Source organism: Patagioenas fasciata, chromosome 3 (genome assembly GCF_037038585.1).
Source record: "Patagioenas fasciata isolate bPatFas1 chromosome 3, bPatFas1.hap1, whole genome shotgun sequence".
Classification (NCBI taxonomy): Eukaryota; Metazoa; Chordata; class Aves; order Columbiformes; family Columbidae; genus Patagioenas; species Patagioenas fasciata.
The window spans coordinates 114977011-114999083 of NC_092522.1; the positions used below are offsets into that span (position 1 = coordinate 114977011).

At 44.5% G+C, this 22073-nt stretch overlaps 1 protein-coding gene across 2 annotated transcripts in view; it reads right to left on the reverse strand.

The window, feature by feature from the left end:
- Nucleotides 1–2105: 2105 nt before the first annotated feature.
- The window catches only part of LOC136100685 (uncharacterized), a 31409-nt gene continuing 11441 nt past the window's right edge, over nucleotides 2106–22073 (reverse strand). The window contains exons 3-11 of one of the 2 annotated variants that reach the window (XM_065836041.2): nucleotides 21119–21209; nucleotides 19604–19672; nucleotides 17563–17778; nucleotides 15719–15793; nucleotides 14004–14102; nucleotides 7049–7155; nucleotides 6262–6381; nucleotides 4703–4832; nucleotides 2106–4160 (exon numbers count right to left, since the gene is read on the reverse strand). In XM_065836041.2, coding sequence (XP_065692113.2) covers nucleotides 4105–4160; nucleotides 4703–4832; nucleotides 6262–6381; nucleotides 7049–7155; nucleotides 14004–14102; nucleotides 15719–15793; nucleotides 17563–17778; nucleotides 19604–19672; nucleotides 21119–21209 — 963 coding nt within the window. In that variant the 3' untranslated portion in view covers nucleotides 2106–4104. The remainder of the gene's footprint in view (nucleotides 4161–4702; nucleotides 4833–6261; nucleotides 6382–7048; nucleotides 7156–14003; nucleotides 14103–15718; nucleotides 15794–17562; nucleotides 17779–19603; nucleotides 19673–21118; nucleotides 21210–22073) is intronic. The other variant, XM_071807094.1, reaches the window with a different exon arrangement.

The following is a 22073-nucleotide window of genomic DNA, read 5'->3' on the forward strand; positions in this document are numbered from 1 at the left end:
CTTGAAAATACCCCTGAGTCTGGTTCAGCACGATCCTAGAAGAAGGACAAGATTTCCTATGTCTGATCTTTGTAGCCTGTGACTTGAATCCCTCTTTCCTCACAAGGAGCCAGGTCCCCTTAGAGCATTTTCAATATTATGGAGCAAACCTGTGTTGTTAGCATAGTAAAGAAATTTTCTGCCAAGCAATTAGCATGTATACCTGATAGTCAGCTCACACAGATATGTCAGCTGTGCCACTGATCCGCAGATTGGGTGGAACCTTGATAATTATAGATAATTATCATGATCAATTACAGATAATGATGGAACAGCAAGCCAAATTCCTCTCGGCAGTTGCTCCACTTAACCCTGCCGGTGTGACAGCCTGGTTTGAGTGTGAAGGAAAGGTTCAGCTTCTGTGTCTACATACTGCAGTCTGCCTCTGAGTAAACACAGCTTTGTAGGTCAGGAGTTCATCAATTACAGCATCCAACCACATCTTAATGCCTGAGATACCATCTCCTGGACCCATCACTTAAAGATATGGCCCTATTATTAGGGATATAGCTGATCTTCCACCTTCAAAAGGCTTCCCACAAGAAAGAGCACCATTGCAAAAATAGAGCAGACCGAGTTGAAGAGAAAGTTGAAACTTAAACCAGTGTATTTCATCACTTGCAGCTGCTGCTGTACCAACTAATTGCTTGTTCCTAACCAGGTCATAGATCTTCTCCCAGACAGGCTTCATCCCACCTCCCATACCGGGGCTGCACCAGAGGCTTGATCTCCAGCTGCTGGGCCGTCTGTGAGCGCAGGGAGAGTTTTTGGCTGTTCCTGAGACTTGTGCTACTCAAGCAACTAACAAACTGCTCAGGGAAAAGGCGGGGGAGACAGCTGGACCTGGCCCATGAACTGACAATTAGACTACACTGGGCTGATGAATGACCAAAGAGAGGCTACTCAAGATTTACTCTTTAAAGGATAACTTATGTGGAGGATAAAAACATTCAGCTATAGCACAAGTTGTTGGAGGGATGTCATCTGAAATGCTAGTCTCCAGCTAGTAAAGATCAGCGACCGGGAGAATGAGCATATTGGGCACATTTGTTTAATTTTGCTGGTGCCAGAGGCAGCGCAGCAGGCTGATGATCTGTGGAGAATGGTTAATTGTCACAGAAAGGAAGGGGAGACGTCTTAAAAGCATAGAAACCAGGGAGTGGCCTGAACACACAGTGATGCAAGGAAGGGGCGTTTCATAAGGCACTCAAAGATCTGCTTTTCCAAGGAAATGGCCATCTGCAAAGACCGTTTGTTAAGCCGAGTGATGGTTTTTCAGCCTCTGAGGACTAGGAAGTGAAACAATGGAAGTGAACAGCAGTGACTGAATGCTTTGTGATCTGGGTTTTTTAAATTCAGTTCATTCAGACCCTTAGCACAGTTGCCCATCCCTGGGAGCCCGTGTGGCAGCGGCAGTGCTGCGGGATGTGGTGCAGAAAGGCTCCTGGCACAACCACAGCTGCATCACCCAAGCAGTCCTCAATGTACCCTTCGTAACTGCTTACAGCAATGGTACCGATACAGCAGATGAATCACACAAACAGGACATTGCCACCAAACCTGCCCTGAAGAGAGCTTTGCAATTATTTATTTAGGAAAGCCCGCAATCAACAGTATTTAGTTGTAGGAGTGTTTGCCTACATTAGAATGTGGTTTTAAATAAAGTGCTGCTATAAACTACTGAGCCCATCTGTATTACAGTGATGATTTCCCATCTGTGAAACTGCAGAGCCAGAAGAAAAATACAGCTCTCCTGATACCGCTGATGGCAGTAAGAGTGGTACTCATGAATTTGACAGAAAAACTGGGTAATACAATTTGCTGCTGCTTGTCATCAGCACCGCAGTCAAACTGTCAGTGTTATGGGTCTTAATTGTTCTTTTATCCCAAAACCAGAAGAATTTCTTGGGGATTTCCTAAACATAAAAGTGTTCACGTGGAGGAAATATCTTAAAAAACACTTACAATACCTTGAAAAAGCTTGAAAATGAAATAATTTTAGTCAAAAACATGTGTTCTTACACACATACAAGCCAATATAATAAAATTGTTCATGAGTGCTCAGCTTTGGGCAAAAGTTTTGATTTATTATTGTAAAAACAATGAACATTTGAAATACTGTAACATGTTGAAATAAAACATAATTACATAGACATCAAAAGGTTTGCAAGCAGATATTGAGAAAAAAAGCAGAAGAAATCTGGAGTCTACCAATCTTGTGAGCTTCTCTTTATCTCCATCTTTTTGTTTTGGAAGACAGAGATTATCTTCAATGCTAAACAAAGACCTTGGGCAACATCTGGCCCCAATGAGGTCAATGAATGTTTTCCATCGGCTTCAGAGATAGCAGAACTTTACTCATTACCCACATACTCATTAACATATTTTCAAAATCCTTGAACTTGCTGTACAGGTTTCTCCAGTGAGGCCATGTATATTTTTATTATGCATCTGCTCCAAACCAGTTACTTTCCAGATAAAAGCCATTTGGTCTATTCGGTCCATTCATAAACTGCCTGTATTTCCCCCACACTGAGACACAAACACCAAGATGTGCAGATTCCAGGCAGTGGGCTGGTAAGTGGCATCACTTAAGTTTACCGTTCACCTGCCTGTCTGAAACAATCCCTCTGTGCTGAATTTCAGGGTACACCGTACAGCTAGCTACCCCAAAAACCACAGCACAAGAGAACTGCCCTTTAACATACAGTGGCTAAACTCCAAACACAAATATGTAGGTGCGATTAATTGCTTCTCTGAAGGATACAGCTGCTCTGACAGCAATGCAAGAGATGCAGGTTGTGCTACAGGTAAAGCTCAGACAAGCAGCATCAGCCCAATGCCTACAAACGTGCTTACATTTAACATGCGTTAGTAAGGTAATCTTCCCACGCAATCTCCAAAGGCACAAAGTCAAATACAAACAGAGATTTGACAATCGCTATGTCATCCTTTGATGCAGCACTTCCAGAACGGGTCAGGTGGAGGCACAGTCTCAGAACCATCTGAATAAACCCTCACAGCTACCACCAGAGCTACAGCTCCTCTAAGGATAAAGGGCTTCAGCTTTTCATGGTGTCAGCTTGGTGATGCTTATAAACCGCAATATTCAACTGCAACACATTTTCTCCTCCACACTATAAGCCCTCTGACAGCAAGAAATGCACATTCTTCAATAAATGCTAAAATGGCATTTTAAAAAATTTCATTCACAAATTTAGTTTATATTAGAATACTTAAATAACAAAATGATAAAAACTTCCAAACATTAGATTAAGAAAAATTATTTTTAAAAGTTACTTCGGTCTACTATAAGTACAAATGCAACATGCTTTGGAAATACAGACTTAAAAACTTAGCCCACCATGGGATCCAAGGAGAAGCAAAGGGTTTTGGCCACCTTTCCAAATAAGCTTAAAACCTCCTTTAGAAATTTCCCTTGTGGAGCAAACTAGCCTGATGTGGGGTGAAAAGTATAAACATGTCAAGGTAAGAGGCAAAAGTCTGACTGTAGCAGCCAACAAGGATTTAAAAGGTTTAGGAGGTTTGAGAACAATCCATGTTACTCTCCCTTTGTCTCTGAACGGTGCTTCCTTCTGTACATTAGTAGCCTGTTGATAAGCACCTCTGCAAAAATGCCAGAGGAGACCAGACTCACTGGTGGATCCTCCACGGGACTGAAGTACAATCACAGTCTGCTGCGTCCTGACCATTTCTACAATGGCATGGAACATTACAAGTTGACAAACAACGTGACAGTGAAAACCCGAAAGTACCTAATGCAACCAGTCAAACCCCATTCAACAGCTTTTAATGAAGGGCAGCAGTTTGTTAACGAACAGCTGCTCCGTTTCAACGCCACCTCCAGTGCTCAGCATCCTCTCTGTCCTCTCACACACTCACACTCTGGCTCCCTGCTCCTCTTCTCCTCTCCCTCTCGCTGGGAGGTCCCCTAGAGCCTCTCCTCACACTGGGCTCAGCGCGACAGCGCAGAAAGCAGAATCCTTGCATCTCATCGGCACGCCTGCCCCGTCGGGATGTCACTCTGGCAGCCACACAGCTTTCTCAAGTCTCTTTCTTCATTTTCTTCCTCTTCCTCCTCTCCTTTTTTCCAGGTACACCTGCCATGCAAACAACAGGGGTCAGTGCACAAGCCTCCCATGTGCAATCATGTCCCTAGGAACTGTTGGCTTTTCAAATGAAGAAGCATATTTTGGGGTCCTTCAGTGTCTCATCCTTTGATGCAGCACTTGCAGAATGGGTCAGATGGAGGCACAGTCTCAGGACCATCTGAATAAACCCTCATAAGGGCCACCTACTTACAGGGGTAATCCAGAGTCACGGGGAGGGCTCTGAATGTTTTCAGTGGGCTCCGACTCATTTGCACATACATTTGCTTCTGTTTTACATTTAAAAGTGCTGTGCAAAAATGACTCCCACTAAATGCAATAGCAGTTTTGTTTGTCAACTCTAGGAGGAGCAGGAACAGGTATTTGTCACAGAAAAATCTGTAAGTATGGGAAAGCCTCTCTAAGAATTAACAAATACAGCTAGAAAATAGGCATTTTGCATATTTACCTAAAAATGTAATTGAGAACACTCCTCAGATTATGCATTAATTCTGAAACCAAAACTCACCAGATGTGCAAAACCAATTACTTACCATTATTGGGTGAGTTATTAGCAACATCCACAGATTTTTTGAAGGAAGCACAGACTGCATCACTTCTATGTTTTGTAGATATCAAGTCCCTTGGGCCGCCCTCTGTTCTTGTTTCCAAACCTTGCTGGGGCTTAATTGAAACAATATGCTTCACTAAGCACGTGAGTTAAACCAAGCATACGAGTACAAAATATGAGAGGGAGGGAATTAGGGTACTTAAAGAAACTGCAGGACAAATTAGTATTTAAATTATTAGAATATTCTGGCATGCCATCTACGTACCTCCTGTTTATTTGTTTGAGAAGAGATTAAGTATTGAAATTGTCTTTCATTACCATCTTTTGCCTTGTTTTCCTCCATGAACAGAAGAACAGCAAGACATATAGATGTGAAAGTACTGTCATTGTGTAGTGCGACTGAAGACTAAGATGTGCCCAGTGGCTGCTAAATGACCACAGTCCACAGAAATACTGGAGAGAGCACAGGGAGTGTGATGAGCAACTTTGTGTATCTGGCTTCATAAGTAATTTCATTTTTTTATGTCCGTCTCCAAAGGAGGAGCTTGCACAGCAACAGACACTGGCATTTGGGGCTGACATGCAGCACAAACTCCTTCTGGACCATCATAAATGTGCCAGAAGGAACAATGGTGTCCTGAGGCATCTGAACAGCACTATTAAGATTATTCAGTAAGATACATAGAAAGCTAAAGCAACTAATTGGATGTGCAAGAGCAAGAATGGCCTGGCAGCACTCCGGTAACTGATGGAGTGTCCTAATGACTATGTGGATTGTGGTCAGTGAGTTATTAAAAGCTTTTCCTCTAAAGTGGGAGCAGCAGGAGTTCAGGGAGCAAAATTGTCCCAAGGATCAGGAGAGACCACAGTGGGTGCAAGGGGAAGACAAATGACACTACACAGCCGTAACTGTCCCGAGCAACATATTCAGTGACAAGTGAATGAAAAGCAATTAAGATATTTTGCTGGGTCCTTCCCCCCCAACTGAGCAGCAAGGACATCACAGCCAAGGACTGGTCCAAAACCCAATCAACACTCTATGCCATTGTACTGCCCATCCCAAATGAGCTGACATGTTCCACAGTCTTTCCCTGTTGCACTCTGAGACATTTTCCTCTCAATATGCTTTTCACTAGTATAACATCGGTGTTGCTTTATCTTCAATGGCTTTTGGGAACCACCTTCGTGTTACTGTTAATATCACCAGGTGACCTTCTGCCATAGATAAAAAACAGCCCAGTTGTACGCTAAACTTGGAGTGCATTTGCCTTAGAAAGCATTTTTTTTTCCCATCTGCTCCTCTCTGCATTGCAAAATCAAACTGGTTTGTAAATATGTGAGGGAATATCGTGCTGCAAAAATCCACTGGCCACTGTGTTCACCCTTCTTTTACAGGAGGGCAGGGAGAAAAGATAATAGAAAGCCAGAAGATGGAGAGGAAGAGGAAGAAAAGTCCCCCTTAGGTCACATCATCTAATGGAGAAGACACCTCCCTCTGCTCTTGGAAAAGCAGATGCTACTCTGGGAATACAAAATACTCACATGCCTCAGTCCAGCTCCACCCTTTGCTTCCTTCACTTCAATTTTCTTCTTCTTCCGCTGTGTTTTGCTTTCGAGTCCAGAAAGGCAGAAATGGATGCCTGCTTTGCCTTTTGGCAAATCCTGAAAGCATCAGAGATTTTATGAGAAGCAGCCTGGGATGGGTGATTCATGTTTTTTTCAGGAAAACTGGTTACCTACAGGAGTATGCACTGACAGCGTACAAGCAGGGCGTCTCTCTAGATAAGGTACACACCTTGGCTTAAGACAGATGTTTGCAAAAAGCTCAGCACACTCTTCCCACTTCTGCCAAAGAGGGACATTTCCCTGGGCTTCTGGAAAGCCTTTAAATAGCGACCCCTCTGCTTCTACCTCTCCACCCAAGCTATGACTGTATCACTATCAGCAAACCCTCTCACTTAAATACACACATCCGAGCAGCTGGGATGATGCAAAGGCTGGTGTCAGCTGGGAACTCTACACCAGGTGTTCAGGAAGATCAGTGGCAGTAGGAAGAGTTCATGGATGCAGGGTGGCAAACAGCTGATGTTTGCTGCTCAGGACAGCAATGCCATCTGGATGATGAACTCCCAGAACCAGCCAACTCCCACAACCCATCTCAGATGTCCTGCAAGCATATAATCTCAGAAAGGTCAGGGAAGTGACCACGTCAAGTGCCTCCTCCCACGACCAGAAGAGTCCAGCTTTAGGGCTGGACTGGACACCCCACTCTGGCTGAGCCTGACCCAGCAGAGCATGTCTGCCTTGGTCATTAACACCGCTGTCTCACCTTCTCCTTCTTGGCCCCTGTCTGATGCTCCTCATCTCCTGTCCAGTTTCCCCACTCTTCTGTGGGAGCCTTCCAGTCAGAGTCTGGGTCAATGGCTGAAGGATCATCTATTAGGACAAGCACAGGAATGAGTTATGTTCAAATCCATCCTACTTTTACAGGGGAGAAGGATTCAGGCATATCCAGAAACACTGGCAGAGATGGCAGGCTCTTCCACTATCTGCAACACACCATCCTCAGGGCAATTATTTGTATAGAAGAGTAATATTAGCAAAGGATTTGTGCATTTGTTAATGCTCTCATTGGCTTTTCTTTCCTATAAAAAAAATAGTATCAACTGCATTCTTGACTTCGTCTTTGTCTCACATTTTCTTTTCTTCTATGTAAGCCAGAAAGGCACCAACATAGATTTCCAGAGCTTCCTAACATGCAACTCTAAATATGCACAAAATAGATAACACCTACCCTACATCGATTCTGATCATTTCATGGGGGCTAGGCAGGAAAGTTCTGAAAATCTTTTAGGTTTTTGTATCTGCCAGCATCTGGTACCTTTGAAAATCTGGCTGCAAGCCCTCAGCTGCCTCTCCACGAAGTACTGGCAAATGATCCTCAGGCAAGAAGGCAAAACAGACCAGTCTAATTTATTTGCTCATACTGAATGAAGTGCAAAAAAGCAGATAAATCAGCATAAGATGTTGAAAGGACTAGTTGATTATTTTTTAATGGTTTGAATGTAACAATCTTAAGTCTTATCCTAACAGGGAGAAAGACTTTCAAAACACAACATATAATAGTAACTCTTAGCTGATCACGTCTCTTAAAATAAAAACAGATATAAAAAAATCCCAGGCTGGATGGAAAAACTTCTAGCTGAAGCGGAGCCAAAACCAAAAGCATGCTGGGGATGATAAAAGAAAACTCTTTCCAAAAAGTTACTCTGTCCAGTTTGCTGCCAAATGTTATAAACATGATTATAAACATTACTAAAGTTTCTCAGTTTAAAATCCATGCCCTGTATATAGACAGTATTTCTTTCTTTCTTCAAAATGGACAAGAACCAGTATTTTCTAATGTATTCCCCCCAAAAATCCCAGTCTAAGTATTTTAGGCAAATTAATGGCTTTAAATGTCTGAAGAACAGTTTGTGTAAGCTGTGGCATAGGATAGCACCACCAAAACCTGCTGCTTCTCCTCAGCTGGGTTATCTGAGGCTCACAAGTTCTGGAGGATCTAGCTGTTGAAGCAAATACCAAGAATGTACATCAGGGTGAGGACACAGCAAGTCCCAGCCCTGCAGCCCACGCATACACACTCTTTCTCCACACTAATATATCACAAGTGTGCCATGGCAGCAAAAAGAATAGGCAAACCTATGCTGCTAATGCTAAAGAGTGAGGAGACAAATTCTGGCTGCCAGGAAGGTGACCTACAAGAAAGCTGGAGAGGGACCTTTTACAAGGGCACATAGCGATAGTACAAGGGGTGATTGCTTTAAATTGAAAGGGGAGTGATTCAGATTAGATATGAGGAAGAAATCCTTCACCATGAGGGTGGAGAGGCACTGGAACAGCTGCCCAGAGAAGCTGTGGATGCCCCATCCCTGGAAGTGTTCAAAGGCAGGTTGGACGGGGCTTTGAGCAACCTGGTCTAGTGGGAGGTGTCCCTGCCCATGGAAGTGAGGTTGGAACTAGATGACCTCTGAGGTCTCTTCCAACCCAAACTGTTGGAAAGTAATTCTATTATTCTGTGAAGGTAAATGGCATGATGCAGGAACTGGTGAAATGTCACCGAGACTTCAGGAGTGACAGTCCCTCCTGAGCTGCATGGCAGCAGCTCTGCTGATGGATGCTCGTGGCTGTGCAAGCAGAATGGACTGTAACTTAAGGAAAGCACACTGGAAATCATGGCTATTGTTTTCACTTATTTAACATCTGATCTGTTAAATGGTATGTTTACATACTTACTTTTAAGCATGAAAATATTTTTAATGGCTAAGTTCCTGCAATGGGCTTATGTTCATGCTTCTCCCTCATCGTGGATAGGCGTGAAGCTCAGCCAGGCAGCGGTGACTCTGCCTCATCTCAGAATTATTCTTTCCAAATAATTATGTCCCAGGGTTGTTCAAAATAAACTGAAAGTAAAATTAAGTGCAATATAAGATTCTTCACTATTTGCTGGATTTCATGGGAAAAATAGGATTAAATGTACTCATCCTAGATCTCTAGTTTAAAACCTCTCCTGTTGCATAGTGTGTTTCCCTTCCAGCTACAGTGACATATCCTGGAAAAGCTTTAAACTTTGAATAACCTCTAATATTTTGAAGTCAGTAACTGGTCCTCCCTGGGTCACAGCTTCTCTCACAGGTGAAAACTGCTCAGTAATTCCTGCAGTAGGACAAAACCATGAGCACGAAAAGGAATGTGCCATGCAGCAGCAAGCACTCCTGTTTCCAAGGTGGGTTTAGCACTAATCGAGGTGATCTCCCCCAGTGCATCTATAGACGAACATGCTGATAATTCCTGCTGTTCATTTTCACAAAAGCAGTGCTGTTAAATGGCATTTTCCAAGTAGATTCTTGCATGTAGCCCACCTCAGCCCCCCCAGCAGCTCCATCTGGACAAAAGCATACTTTTCTGTTCCCTGCCACCAGCAAACATCTCCCATTTGCAGCATGTATTTCAGGACCAATGTGATTTCCACACGCCCCATGTAATGGAAATACTTTAAGATCCTGAAGGGCCCCACTTTGAAGGTATCTTCAGAAATCAGGGAGGATGCCAGCACTTCTGCAAAGAGAACGTCTGTCCCAGCACAGATTACCAGAAAGCCCTTGGTCTCCATCTGCCTTGGTGACGCTGAGGAGCAGCCAGGTACATCCTGGGGAGTGGAAGGAACGGTGATAGGAGTGGGTAAATGGGGTCCTGCAGCAGCAGGGTCTGGTCAAAGGGGACAGTCAGCAGGTTCCCTCTGCCAGCTGATAAGAGTACCCTACTGGCTGAACCTAATTATCTGGCATGGAAAACAAAGCTGGAAAGCACCACAGCAAAAATCATTCTGTGTTCCCAAGAAACGGATTGAAAGTTTTCTCGTCAGAGTTGTAGGTTTGGATCCTGTGCTATCAGCATCCCTCTTTGGCATGTTCTCCCCCAGTAAGATCAGAAGCTTAAGGGAGAGCAGCCCTTCATCTGGCAGGACAAAATCTTCAGTGCACTGTATATTGTCTATGATGCTGAGTCCTTCTGTGGCTACTGTAGAAAACCCATCCTTTCGCAAAGGTCAGTTGGCTGTATAATGAGCATGGTCCTACCCAAATCCTTGCTGAGCCCTCACTTGTAGACCAAACAGAATGGATTCAGTGCAAATGGATAGACAATTTCCAGCCTAATGCTTGATATATGTGTTGCAAGTCAAAATTATCGCTGCCAACAGCTGGGTGTAGGAGTTCCTCATTTGGCACCTTCCTCTAGCATAATTCAGTAGATGCAAAAATATCAAATTCCAGACTGAAGACTTCTTTTAATCCACATAAGTTGCTTATTCCAATGAAACGAATGAAAATTCATTTTAACCCCAGGACAGAAGGAAGAATGGGAGTCATGAAACCTGGGAGCTTTCTGAAGGGAAAATCTGCCTTGGCAAACAAGAAGGATTCATTGGGAAAATGCCAAGACACAGGTAAAAAGACAGCCCCCTGGTCATGAGACGCGCTGCATTTGCAAAGCAGAAAGTAGCTCTTCTGAGACTGCCCTGCGCTGTTGCCAGAGCACAGGCCTACTGCACTTTGAAGCAGAAACATGGCATAAAATCTGTATTTGCTTGCCTTGGAACCAGACACAAGTGCTGTAAAACAGCCCAGCTGGCTGCACTGTGCGGGTTACACATTTTGTAACAGCAAAACCAGCCACAGCCTGTAATGCATTTTGTGAGGCAGATAAGCACAAGTACGTAAATGCCACCAAAGAGGCAGTGACAGATGTGTGGTATAGTTGTACAAAGGCAGTATTGGGAAACGTGCAAGCAGTGAGGACATCAAGGTAGAGCACAGGAGGCAGAGCAGGCAGGAGATGTCTGGTGGATCCAGGACAACCCTGCAGAACAAGCAAGAAAGGTGCCTGGTGACACCAGAGCAGCTCCTGGGCCTGACAGTGAAATGAACCGTGCCAGGAGCACCAGAGGTTCTCTCTTTATGGCAGGGCTGAAAAGCATGCAAAGGGTAACAATGAGCGGGGAGAAATGAGGAGGAAAGAAGTTGCCCACTTCGGAGCCCCTTTCCCTCATGAGGGACTGCAGCCATCAGTGCCAATCGTGTCTTCAGCTCCAAGACAGTGCATAGCCCTGGCTAACGAAGGCTTAGATTGCTAAGGGCTAATTGTTTGAGTATGAAGAGACAATGACTGATAACAGAATGAGGGTTACAGAATCACTGAGGTTGGAAGGGGCCTCTGGAGACTGTCTAGTCCCACACTGCTGGTTGCAGCAGGTTGCTCAGGGACATAGCCATCTGGGTTTCAAATATCTCCAAGAGTGGAGACTCTGCAACCGCTCTGGACAGCCTCTTCTGCTGCCTGACCACTCTCACCATAAAAACCCTTTTTCTTATGTATACATGGAATTTCCAATACTTCACTTCATAGCCATTGCCTCTTGCCCACTCTCTGGGCAGATCAAAGGCAACTACCCCATGTATTCATGCACATGGATGGACTCTATGTCCATGCCTGTCTTGTAGTGTGGATCCCAGAAATGGGCACAGCACTCCAGATGTGACAATAATTAAGAATTAACCATCGACAGCGTGTATCATTAATGAATGTCAACCTAGCAGTGCGTTGTTCTGAAACCAGTCTGATTTCTCTGACTTTTAAACACTCCTGTATCACAGCGACTGCTCAGTTCCCTAACTCCCCCCCTCCTTCTCTCCCTATGTATTTATGTTTTCAGTTGCAACAACACTTCAGCCTCAAACCTTTTGTGAGTTAGGCTGTAATTACTTCTGGTACTTTGCAAAAAGATAACCCAATGTGGAGCAGGTAGCTGGACAAGGATGCTCCATGAGCCAGAGCAGAGGCAGGAGTCCAGCATCCAGCTCTTTCTTCTGCATAAGCCCGTCACAGAACAAAGAGACTCATTAAATGTACTGATCTAGATCTGATAAAATGACCCCAGTTCAGGTTATGAATGGCATTTTTTTTTTAGTTCACAGGCCTGCAAGAGCCAACAAGCCTTGTTTAACTGTCAAAGAGCTCATTTTGCCTGCAGCACAGACCTTAATGCCAACCATTACCTCATCTAAATTCAGGGAATACATGTTCGTGACACTCCCCTCTGCATCAATATCAAGGCCGATGATTCAAAGGAAAAAAAAACTACCACTACTAAGAAGCAAGCCATAAGGCAGGCACGAATCCTTCCATTTCTGCTTTCAATCAAAATGCTTCTGCTCCGACGTTTGCAAGAGCACAATGGTGAATTTGCTCCGATCTGTTCTGCCCTCAGACAGACGTGGCACCGAAAATGCGGAGCTCTGCCCAGCTTTGCAAGTACAGATCAAATCCAGAGCGTGCCAAGTGTGCCGTGTGCTAAATGCAATGCACAAAAACGCTGCTGAAGAGCCACCAACGTGACCTCCCTCCTTGCTGCACGGGCGAGCCTGGGCACAGGAGTTATAATACAAAGGACCGGGCGCTCACCAGCAGCAACATGGACTAAACAAACACAGAACTAAGGGAAGGGAATGCTTGGGGCTGGGTTTGATTTGTTTTGTTTTAAAGCAAACCATGCTGATGGCCAAGCTGGTGTGTTTGCTGCAGTCTTGGTTACTGCTGGGCAGAGAAGCAAGATGATCACAGTCTTTTCTCCTCAGTGCATTCGACCACTCTCGGTTCTCCTGGAGTTAAGGCAATCAGAGCAGCTAGAGCAAGAAGGGGTCTGCTCAGCTCGTCAGCTATCATTCCTGCAAAAGCAGGGTAAGGCCTCCCAACAACAGGGGTATAAATAGATACTTCACTCGATCCTGACCAAAAGGTCAAGAGAAAGGCCATCTAATACCCACACTGCTCATGCCAAATCATTACAGCCGCTCAGGACCCACACTGGCTTTTCAAGCAGATTTTAAAAGTAAAAACAAAACATCGCTGGTCATAAAAAGACTGAAATCCCGATTGCCGCAGCCCACAGGTACCCGTGCTCTAGCAGCACCCTGTCCTCCCCGCGGCTCTTCCCTGGCCACCCCACCGAGCCGGGGCTGAGGACACCAAGCTCCACCTTCTCCACCCAGTGATGGCGGAGAGGGAAACACAATGCTTCAGTTATGAAAACCAAACACAACTTTGAATTCCTTTCACAAATTTAGTCATCTAACGTGATTGCTAACATGTGGGATTTGGTTTTTTTGAAGCACAGGGTCCCTATTATTGTTTCTGACGCAGGAAGTCCCTGACCCACTCTGTTGGGTGTGGGGAGGGACACGGGGCGAGGGTCGCCCTGTGCTTGCCCTGTTCCTGTGCTTATCTGCCAGCAACTGCTTATCTGTGTGCAACTGCTGGAGAGAGGACATGGGGCTCCGAGAGCCTTCAGACACCCTCCCGACAGCTGCTGTTGCTGCCCGGCAGCTCTAATTACACTTTGCACAGCAGTATGTGTGCACTGAACAACAAGACTGCACCTACTACATCCGTTTTTTTTTTGTCATCTAAGTAAAAACATATACAAAATGCACATTCTTGGGCTTCTCAAGGGTCCCACACAGGGTACCTGCTGCTCTGACTGAGCTCGCAGCAGCTTTGGGCACCTGCCGAGAAACCAGACCCAAACCAAATTTCTCCCTTACCTCTGCCAGCATTGTGCCAGGTGAGAAGTGGAACCTGATTCCTGGGGCTTACAAAGTGGACTGAAAAAAGGTATCAGCATTAGTACACTCGTCTTTCAATAGAAAATAAGCAAAGAGGCATACCCTGCCCCTGCCATACATCGTCTGCGGGGAGGAAAGTCGAGCTGAGGTGCCAACAGCATCTGGAAGGACTGTCCTCAGATGATTTATGCTTCATGTTATCTGCGTACAGGAAAAGCACCTTTTTAAAAATTAAAACAAAACAACAACAACAAAAAATCCCAACAAAACCTGAAAGATAATCGCATAGCTATGTTCACATTATTAAAACAAATTAATCATGCCTTTATCTGCTCACTGTGTCATGATGCCTGGACGTTATGTAATTTAAGCCACACATTAATCTATGCTGCTCATCACAGTGGTTTTATTAAAGTCTGGGTGAGGACACTATACACATAAGTTATTAAAAAAACACTCAGAAGTGGTTACACTAACAATATTGAGAGATGTAAGCTTCTGACACATCTCTGTTGGGGAGGTAAGAAGGAGCTGTAGCTGCTGTGGAGCAAAAGCTGCATCCAGTGAAGGCAGCACCAGCTCCCAGCGCCTCCAGTGAGAAAGCTTCTGCTCATTTTAACAGAAATCTGTAATTACCAAATTAATTACTCTGAGCAAGAGCACAGATGAGAGAGAGAGCTGCTGAAGGAAAAGGAAGAGTTAAAGTTTTTTGGGTGATTATTTTCAACAACTAAAGCAACCATTAAGATACACATGCCTTCATTAATGGCTCCCTTTGGCCCCTTTCTAAGGCCTGTACATAACAGACCAGTGTTTTCTTCATTTCTTTGACACACAACAGATTTTTCATTCAAGTCTCTGCTTTTCCTTTCTTCCTTTCACCTAAAGAACTCCTTTGTTTATGCAGTTTTGCTCTGTGTCAACTTTTTATTTGTTGCATAAATGCAGATATTAATAAATATTTCTCCTCATTGAGTACCTGTAAATTAGGAACTGCCCCAAATCCACTGATGCAGTATTTGAAAATAGGTGATAAAGTATGGCATGTATTATGCTGACTATCATGTCTGGCTTCAGAAGCCGATTTTGGCATTCTGGCTTACATTGCACATGCTGTTTTGTGCACAGATGTCTATCTGTATGTATCTATACTTGCCTTTAGTAACTCTAAAAGATTCAGGACCAGACTTTGAATTCATCGGCCAGTTGGACCTCCAGACAAATTTGAACTTCTGGTAGGCAGACTGTGTGAACCAGGAGTGCTCAGTGCCAGGCAGTGAGAAGCACTGACAGTTGCACAGGGGCAAAGTGAAAGCCAGACATGAGGCTTAAGATAAATGCAAAACTAGAAGATGTTCCATCCTTCTCAAGGCCGTACATGGAGAGACAAAAGCTGAAGATCCCTGGCCGTGCTGGAGAGGAAGCTGCTGGCTCAGCAGCCTCTAACAGGGCCTCTCCAACCTGGGCGTTGGCTCCCTCCCTCGGTCTGAAATTCCCTGAATTTCTTGGTCATCAGAACAAAGCAGAAATCTGTGCAAGTTAACCTAACAGAGAAAGAATTTGCTGGGGAGGCAATTTTTATTTTTTTTTTTATTGCTTCCAAGATGAGACACAAGTTTGGAAAGTGCACAATGTAACATCTGATGTCACTCCTTGAAACGCTGGTAGCGCTGGCTTGCAAATGTGAGCAATGTCTGCAAGGGAGAGTGACTAATGAAACATGGTTCCATATATAAGCAATGAGAGTACTTTCAAGCCAAAGCATCTAAGAAAGCGATAGAAGAATTCAGATAGAAGTCCAAAGAGAAACAACTCACCTAACTCCCTGGAAAACTCTGATAATGTCCCGAAGGTCACAGGACAGGATTTTACTTCTGCAATATCCCATGTTCCTGCATTTAAAAAACAAACAGTAGCCCGAAATGCAATGTCACATTCACAGCTGGTGACTACAGTTTCTATCTGACTCTCCCAATCTCATTACAGCCCTCCCATGATCTCCTCACCCCAAGCCCGCAGCCACTGCTGTTGCTGGCTAAGGATGAAGCAAGGAGAAATTATCTTCTAGGGACAGACAGAGTCCAGTGCCATCGCCACATACATCCCTTCCAAGTGCATGTTACACCAGCATGGCACTTCTCTGGACCTAATAAAATTCCTCATTCATCTGAACTGATGTCCCTTTTATGCACAGCTGGCAGAAGTTGTCATCCTGTATCAGCTTGGAATTTGGCCATTTGAAAGCATTACAGTAAAAAATGGTACGGATGTACTCCCCTCACCAACCCTATACTTCTCAAAAAAAGGACTGTAGAAGAGAAAGCCACTCACATAGGGGCAAGATAAGACCATTTTCTGAATCACCAGAGTACTTGATTACTGCTGCTGAAGGTGAGTCATCATATACCAATCAATCCAGCCATCAAGCTCAATTAATCAGTGACATTGTAATGAAAATCAAATGCTTTTGAAAATTGACCAAAAAGCTGCATTAACCACTTTATCTTTTAACTCATAACTCTTCCGCCCCACCAAGAAGTTGGGAAGAGAGATATAAAGATACAAAGGTCCAATTACCACATATTAATTATTGCTATTGCTCTACAATCTATAGTATCACCCACAGTAGAACTACAACACAGAATCATGGAACAGTTTGGGTTGGAAGGGACCTTCGAAGGTCATCCAGTCCAACCCCCTGCAATGAGCAGGGACATCTTCAACCAGATCAGGTTGCTCAGAGCCCTGAGCAGCCCAGCCTTGAATGTCTCCAGGGACGGGGCATCCGCCACCTTTCTGGGCAACCTGGGCCAGTGTTTCACCACCCTCATTATAAAAAATTTCTTCCTTGTCTCTAGCCTGAATCTCCCCTCCTTTAGTTTAAAACCATCACCCCTTGTCGTATCGCAACAGGTCCTCAGATACATTGACTTACAGTGGGTAAAAGATTTATATCAAGGATCTCAGACTGAAGAAAGTCCTTTTGACATAAAAATTAAACCATGATGGAAATGAAAATTCATCAAATACCAGTGAGAGAGCTGATATCAGCATCTTGCAATCTTTAGCATAATTTCCCGGCAGTCCATCCCTTCACTGCTTTAAAGGTGTCTGAGGTTTTAGAGACACAGTCTCCCACCTCCAGCTTATGTTACACAGAGAATGTCCCAACAGCACAACTGAGACCCAAAGCAGCTCTAAATGGCCTTGTTTGGACACTAAAGAGGGGTGAATCAGCTGAGAAGCTGGACAAACTGTGTGGATACAGCACAGCGCTGACATGAACAGTCTACTGTCAGATACTCTGATGTAGGAACACCTTCTCTCATTCTGCTTTGAAATGCACAGATATACCCTGAAGCCTAACTCTGACCACCTGTGAGTCCTCCAAAGGAAAGGCTTTGGTCATGAAGGAACCAAACACTAAGTACTTGTGTGTAGAAAACAAGTTGCACCCAACAGGTACTCTGCAACACAGAATAAAATTCTGCCATAAAGAACCTTCTTTTCACATTGGTGGAGAATAAATGACAGCTAGCAGGGCTCAGAGTGGGTGGACAACACTGCGTGTGTGCAGGATGAATGTCAGTGGGGATGTACTCTGCTGGATGCAGTAATTCATGAAGCTTTCCCTCTGCAATGCTTGAACGTCAACACTCACCTACATTGGAGAAAACATCCTCTTCTGAATGGGAGGGCACAGATTCTTCCTGTAGGGCTCCTGGGGCCTTCAGTGTGGTCCCACACTCTGCCTTGGCAATGAGAGCACCTCTTCCACTGCAGCTGGTGTCCTCTGTGTGTGGCCACACCGCTCCCTTCTCATCCCAGTCAAAGGCTGGTTCAACCGCTGAGATACCCAGGGATGCTCTGCTGGGGTCTTCTCGGGAATAAACATTATCATAGGGTCATCATTATTTTTAATTACAATAAAGAGTTCGTACTAGGGAAACAACAGAGCAAAGCCTGATTTAAAGCCGTCAGATGTAATGGCTCTGTTCCAAATGAAATTATTTACAGATGCAATGTCACTAAAGCAGAGCCCCTGGGGTGGGACACTGAAGCAGCAAACGTGAAGGCCACAGGAGAAGGAAAGCACCACGCAGCCCAGCAATAAGTCCCACAGGAGATGACGCTGCACTGCAGAGGCCTTGGGCACCCCTCCCTGAATGCAAGGCTGGATCAAGGCCTCCAGAGTCCAGCTGGGGACCCAGAGCAGTAAAGGGAGAGAAAGGGGACAGCAGGACCTCCAAGGAAAAAGAGGGCAAACCTCTTGGATGTTGGTAGTTCAAGGCTGCTAGAGAAATCAGTGTCAGGCAGATGGATATTATAAGTAACGACAATTACTGCCAACATCTTTTGTTCCAGAGGACTCCCAAAGCACTTTAGGGTTCCATTTGCCTATGACTGTGGTGGAGAGAGGACCACTGCTGGCACCAACCTCATGTTCACACACTTTAATGCTGCTGTGCTTCTCCCCTGCTAGGATATAGCAATCAGCACTTGGCAGGGTTAGGCATTCTTCCTGGAAGAGTACATTTTACTGCTCTGTAAATGTCCATACTAAACAGGACCACCACGTTCACCTGGTTGAGCCTCCTGCACAACCCAGGGTTGCACCAAGAACTTCTGGTGCTTCCATTGTGACTTAGTCTCCTGAGCTCCCTTGGCTTGGATCAGCAAAGCGCTTAACGCCTGTGTGGGCCTAGTGTTACACCATGCTTGGTTAACCTTCGGCACATGCAGCTGGCACCACTGAACAGGCCAACTTACACGAATAAAGCCAAACGTGGACCCGTCTCCTTTGCTGGAGACCTCAGCACCTTAGGCCCTCAGTGACTGTCATGCAGATACTTAACACTTCATTTACAGAAGTCAAGTGATAGAGAAAGTGGTCTCAAAATGTCTATATATTTTTAGATTAAAATTTGCTGTTTGCTTACCCCAATCTTCAGTTTTAGTAGAGCATCTGATAGCACTTTAAGACAAGTCTTATTGCAGACAGTGCACAAACACCCACATTCATCCAGCTGTGTCTCCCAGTCCCAAACTTCCCTCTTAGCTTCTAAATTACTCTGATATATTAAACTTACAGGTTTGTCTATTATATTAATAATTTTATCACAGATTACTAAAATATTCCCAAATGCCTTGATTCCGTGACCTGCTTTCATACAGCAGTTATAATAACATAATTAGTAGGAATGTATATAGGCACAAGGGCATGGCAGACACTTTGAAATCCCTGAAGGCAAAATGTGGAGTGAGCACAAAGCGTAGTTTCATTTTAGCTCATTAGTATAAGAGTATATCGCCCCTTTATAGCTATTTACTCTGGGCAGGCCTGGATTAAAGAGCCTGTTTGGAACTGAACAAATTGTACAGGTTTTTATATATCCATTATCAGAAATCTTCTTCTGCCATGTCACGCAAAAGTAACTAATCCACATTACAACAAACCTTTAGCAGATCTCAGATCTAAGAAACATTTGCTTTTAAAACACAAGTAATACTATGTGTTTTAATGAAAGCCTGGAGTAAAATGCAAGCTCCCAAGTAAGAGCTTCCAAAGCTGTCTTCTCCTAAGTAAATAGCACAGATTTTGCTGCTGAATGACAGATAGAGCAAACAGAAAGATGCTGGGAAGTGTGAAGGGGTGACCAGCCCAAACAGATCAGGTGTGTACACTGAGCCTGTACATTTACCTTTTTGTTTCAGCCTCTCCTTCCTTAAGTGTCTCTTTTCTCGGCTGCTGATCTTGGTCTGCCAAACTCCTACAACACAGAGCAAAGTTCATCTTCAAGCGAATAAGAAACTCCCTTTACTGCCTTTATGTTTTAGCACCAAGGTGAATAGCTATCTGATAGTTTCTGACAATGGCTCTAAAAGTGGCACCACAGCAGTGAGTGCTGCCCCGGTCTCGTGGAGCATCTCCCCCATGCACAGCCTTTACTGTCTCTGCAGAAACACATTGTATAAGAAAACCCCATCACAAACCTGTCTGTCATGTGTCCTGACTCATGTAACCGCACATATTCTCCTGGCCTTTCTGTCAGCCTGATGTGACCCCCCTTTCCCTTGGGGGCAATGTCACAACAGAGCATCAACTGTCTTGTACATCTGACAGTGGAAAGAAGTTCATGAAAAGCTCAGCTGTCAAACAAAGCTTCAATTTACTGGCTTTTCCTAGCCCCTAGGACTTGTTCTGTGATGTGGAGACCCTCTGCCCTGCAGTTGATTTCTGCACACATTCATTCACACTGACGGAGCCGTGTTCTGCTCCATCCATGCTCTCCATGACCCAAGAAGCCAGGGAAGGGACTGACACAAATGGTTAATAAAGGAAAAAACACGGTCTGCAGATTTGACCCAGACAAATCTTTTTTTTCTCTAAAGCATTCCTGGATAACGCATAAAACAGTTCAGCTGCCTCATCTGTTCAAACATCTCAACACCCATTTGAAGAAAACCTCTGCAGTTTCCACCTCTCCTCCAGCAGCCTTGCTCCTGACACAAGGGCCACCGGGAGGACTCCGGTCCAACAGCAGTGAGGGCTTCTCTTGCTCTCACCACCACACTAATCACATTATAATCTTTTAAGCCTGCAAAAGCTTAGATTATGTTGTTTTCAATATGACCCTTGGTAGGGCAGGTGGAGAGGGGCTCACGGGATGTAATATATTTTCCAGTGAAATTCCAGCTTCTTGAGCCTTGCTATCCTGTGCCAGATTTCCCTGCATATTTGCTTGTAACCAAAGATCTTGGCTCTTTTCATGAGTGTGCAAGACATTTGCTGTATATTACCCCGGTGCCCTTACCAGCCTCAGTCATGGGCACAAGAAAACGCTGCCTGGTAAGTCCACAGCTTTGGCTGTGGATCAGCATGGCAGAGGCCACAGGATTAGAGCAAGAGCATGAAGATTGGACCTTGCTACCCAGTGGACCTCTGGCCATTTCAGAGATGCTTTCTCATCTGCAGATTTGCCATCCCTGTGAATGCAAAAAGGACCTGAGAAGTGTGGTGGGAAAACACATGGTCCTTGTCCACATAGCTACACATAATAAGGAGCAGATGACAGAAACAGCTCCCAAACTGGCAATTTTCCCCAATAAGGCAGAACATTAGAATAGTAGAGAGGGCTGCCCTTTTGGAAAATTTAATCCCATGTTATTACTTGATAATACAAATCAGATAACAGAAGAACCAGATATTTTGTTACCTTCCTCCTCCTGCAGTTTGTCTTTTTCCACAGAAAGCAGATCTTTTGGCAGCTCCTTGTCTGAGCACTGGGCTTTCCTCTTCTTCTTAGGCTACAGGAGATACAAGGCGGAGAGATAAAACAGGTATTTGTTACATGTCATTGTGAAGAAATAAAGAGTCAAGGCGATAGCTTTGAAATGGAGACCACATGGTGGTACTCAGAGAGAGCAGTAGGTTGCTGGACTCTTGAAGTGGGTGCAGAAGTCTTCCTGAGCAGATTGTGTTGCAAACTCCAAAGGAATTAATGTTGTAGCTTTTTGCCTACAAAATCTGACTCATCTACTATATTAGAAAGCTCACATTTTAATTCAGGCTGTTCAGTTCTATAGTAAGATTTGCATTCATCATTCCTAAGTCCTATTTTTCTTCCTGTAAAGGGTGAAAACTTAGAATTATTTACTCCCTTTACAATCAGCAATGCTGAAATTAAAGAGTTAGGACCCTGCCTATGATAAAGAAAAAAATACCTATGGAACAGCCTATTTTTAATGAAGGTTATCTGTGGTTTACACTTATCTGAAAGGGCACAGCAGTGGCTGCGTCCACTTCCATATGGCGCAATGAAACAGCAGAGCTAACATTAAGCCTTCGATTTTGAACACTCTAGTTTTAACACAGTGATTCTTGGCTTTTTCAAGATGGGATATTCCTGCTCAGGCTGGGGGGCTGCTCCTCCCTTGGAAGTGTCTGGAAAGCTCAGACACTTTCCTCCATACCAGTACAAGTGCCCAATGCCCAAGATAAAACCCTTGCCCAGACCCAAGGAAATGTCCCATGTCAGAGCTGGAATTGAACTGCAGGAGATCCCAGCTCCCCCTTCTGGGCTTGGACCATGAGACTGTCCCACTTGTGGTGGCAGTGACAAGCACCACAGTGTGACTGTGCCAGAGAGTTACTTGGGCTTATGTTCCTAA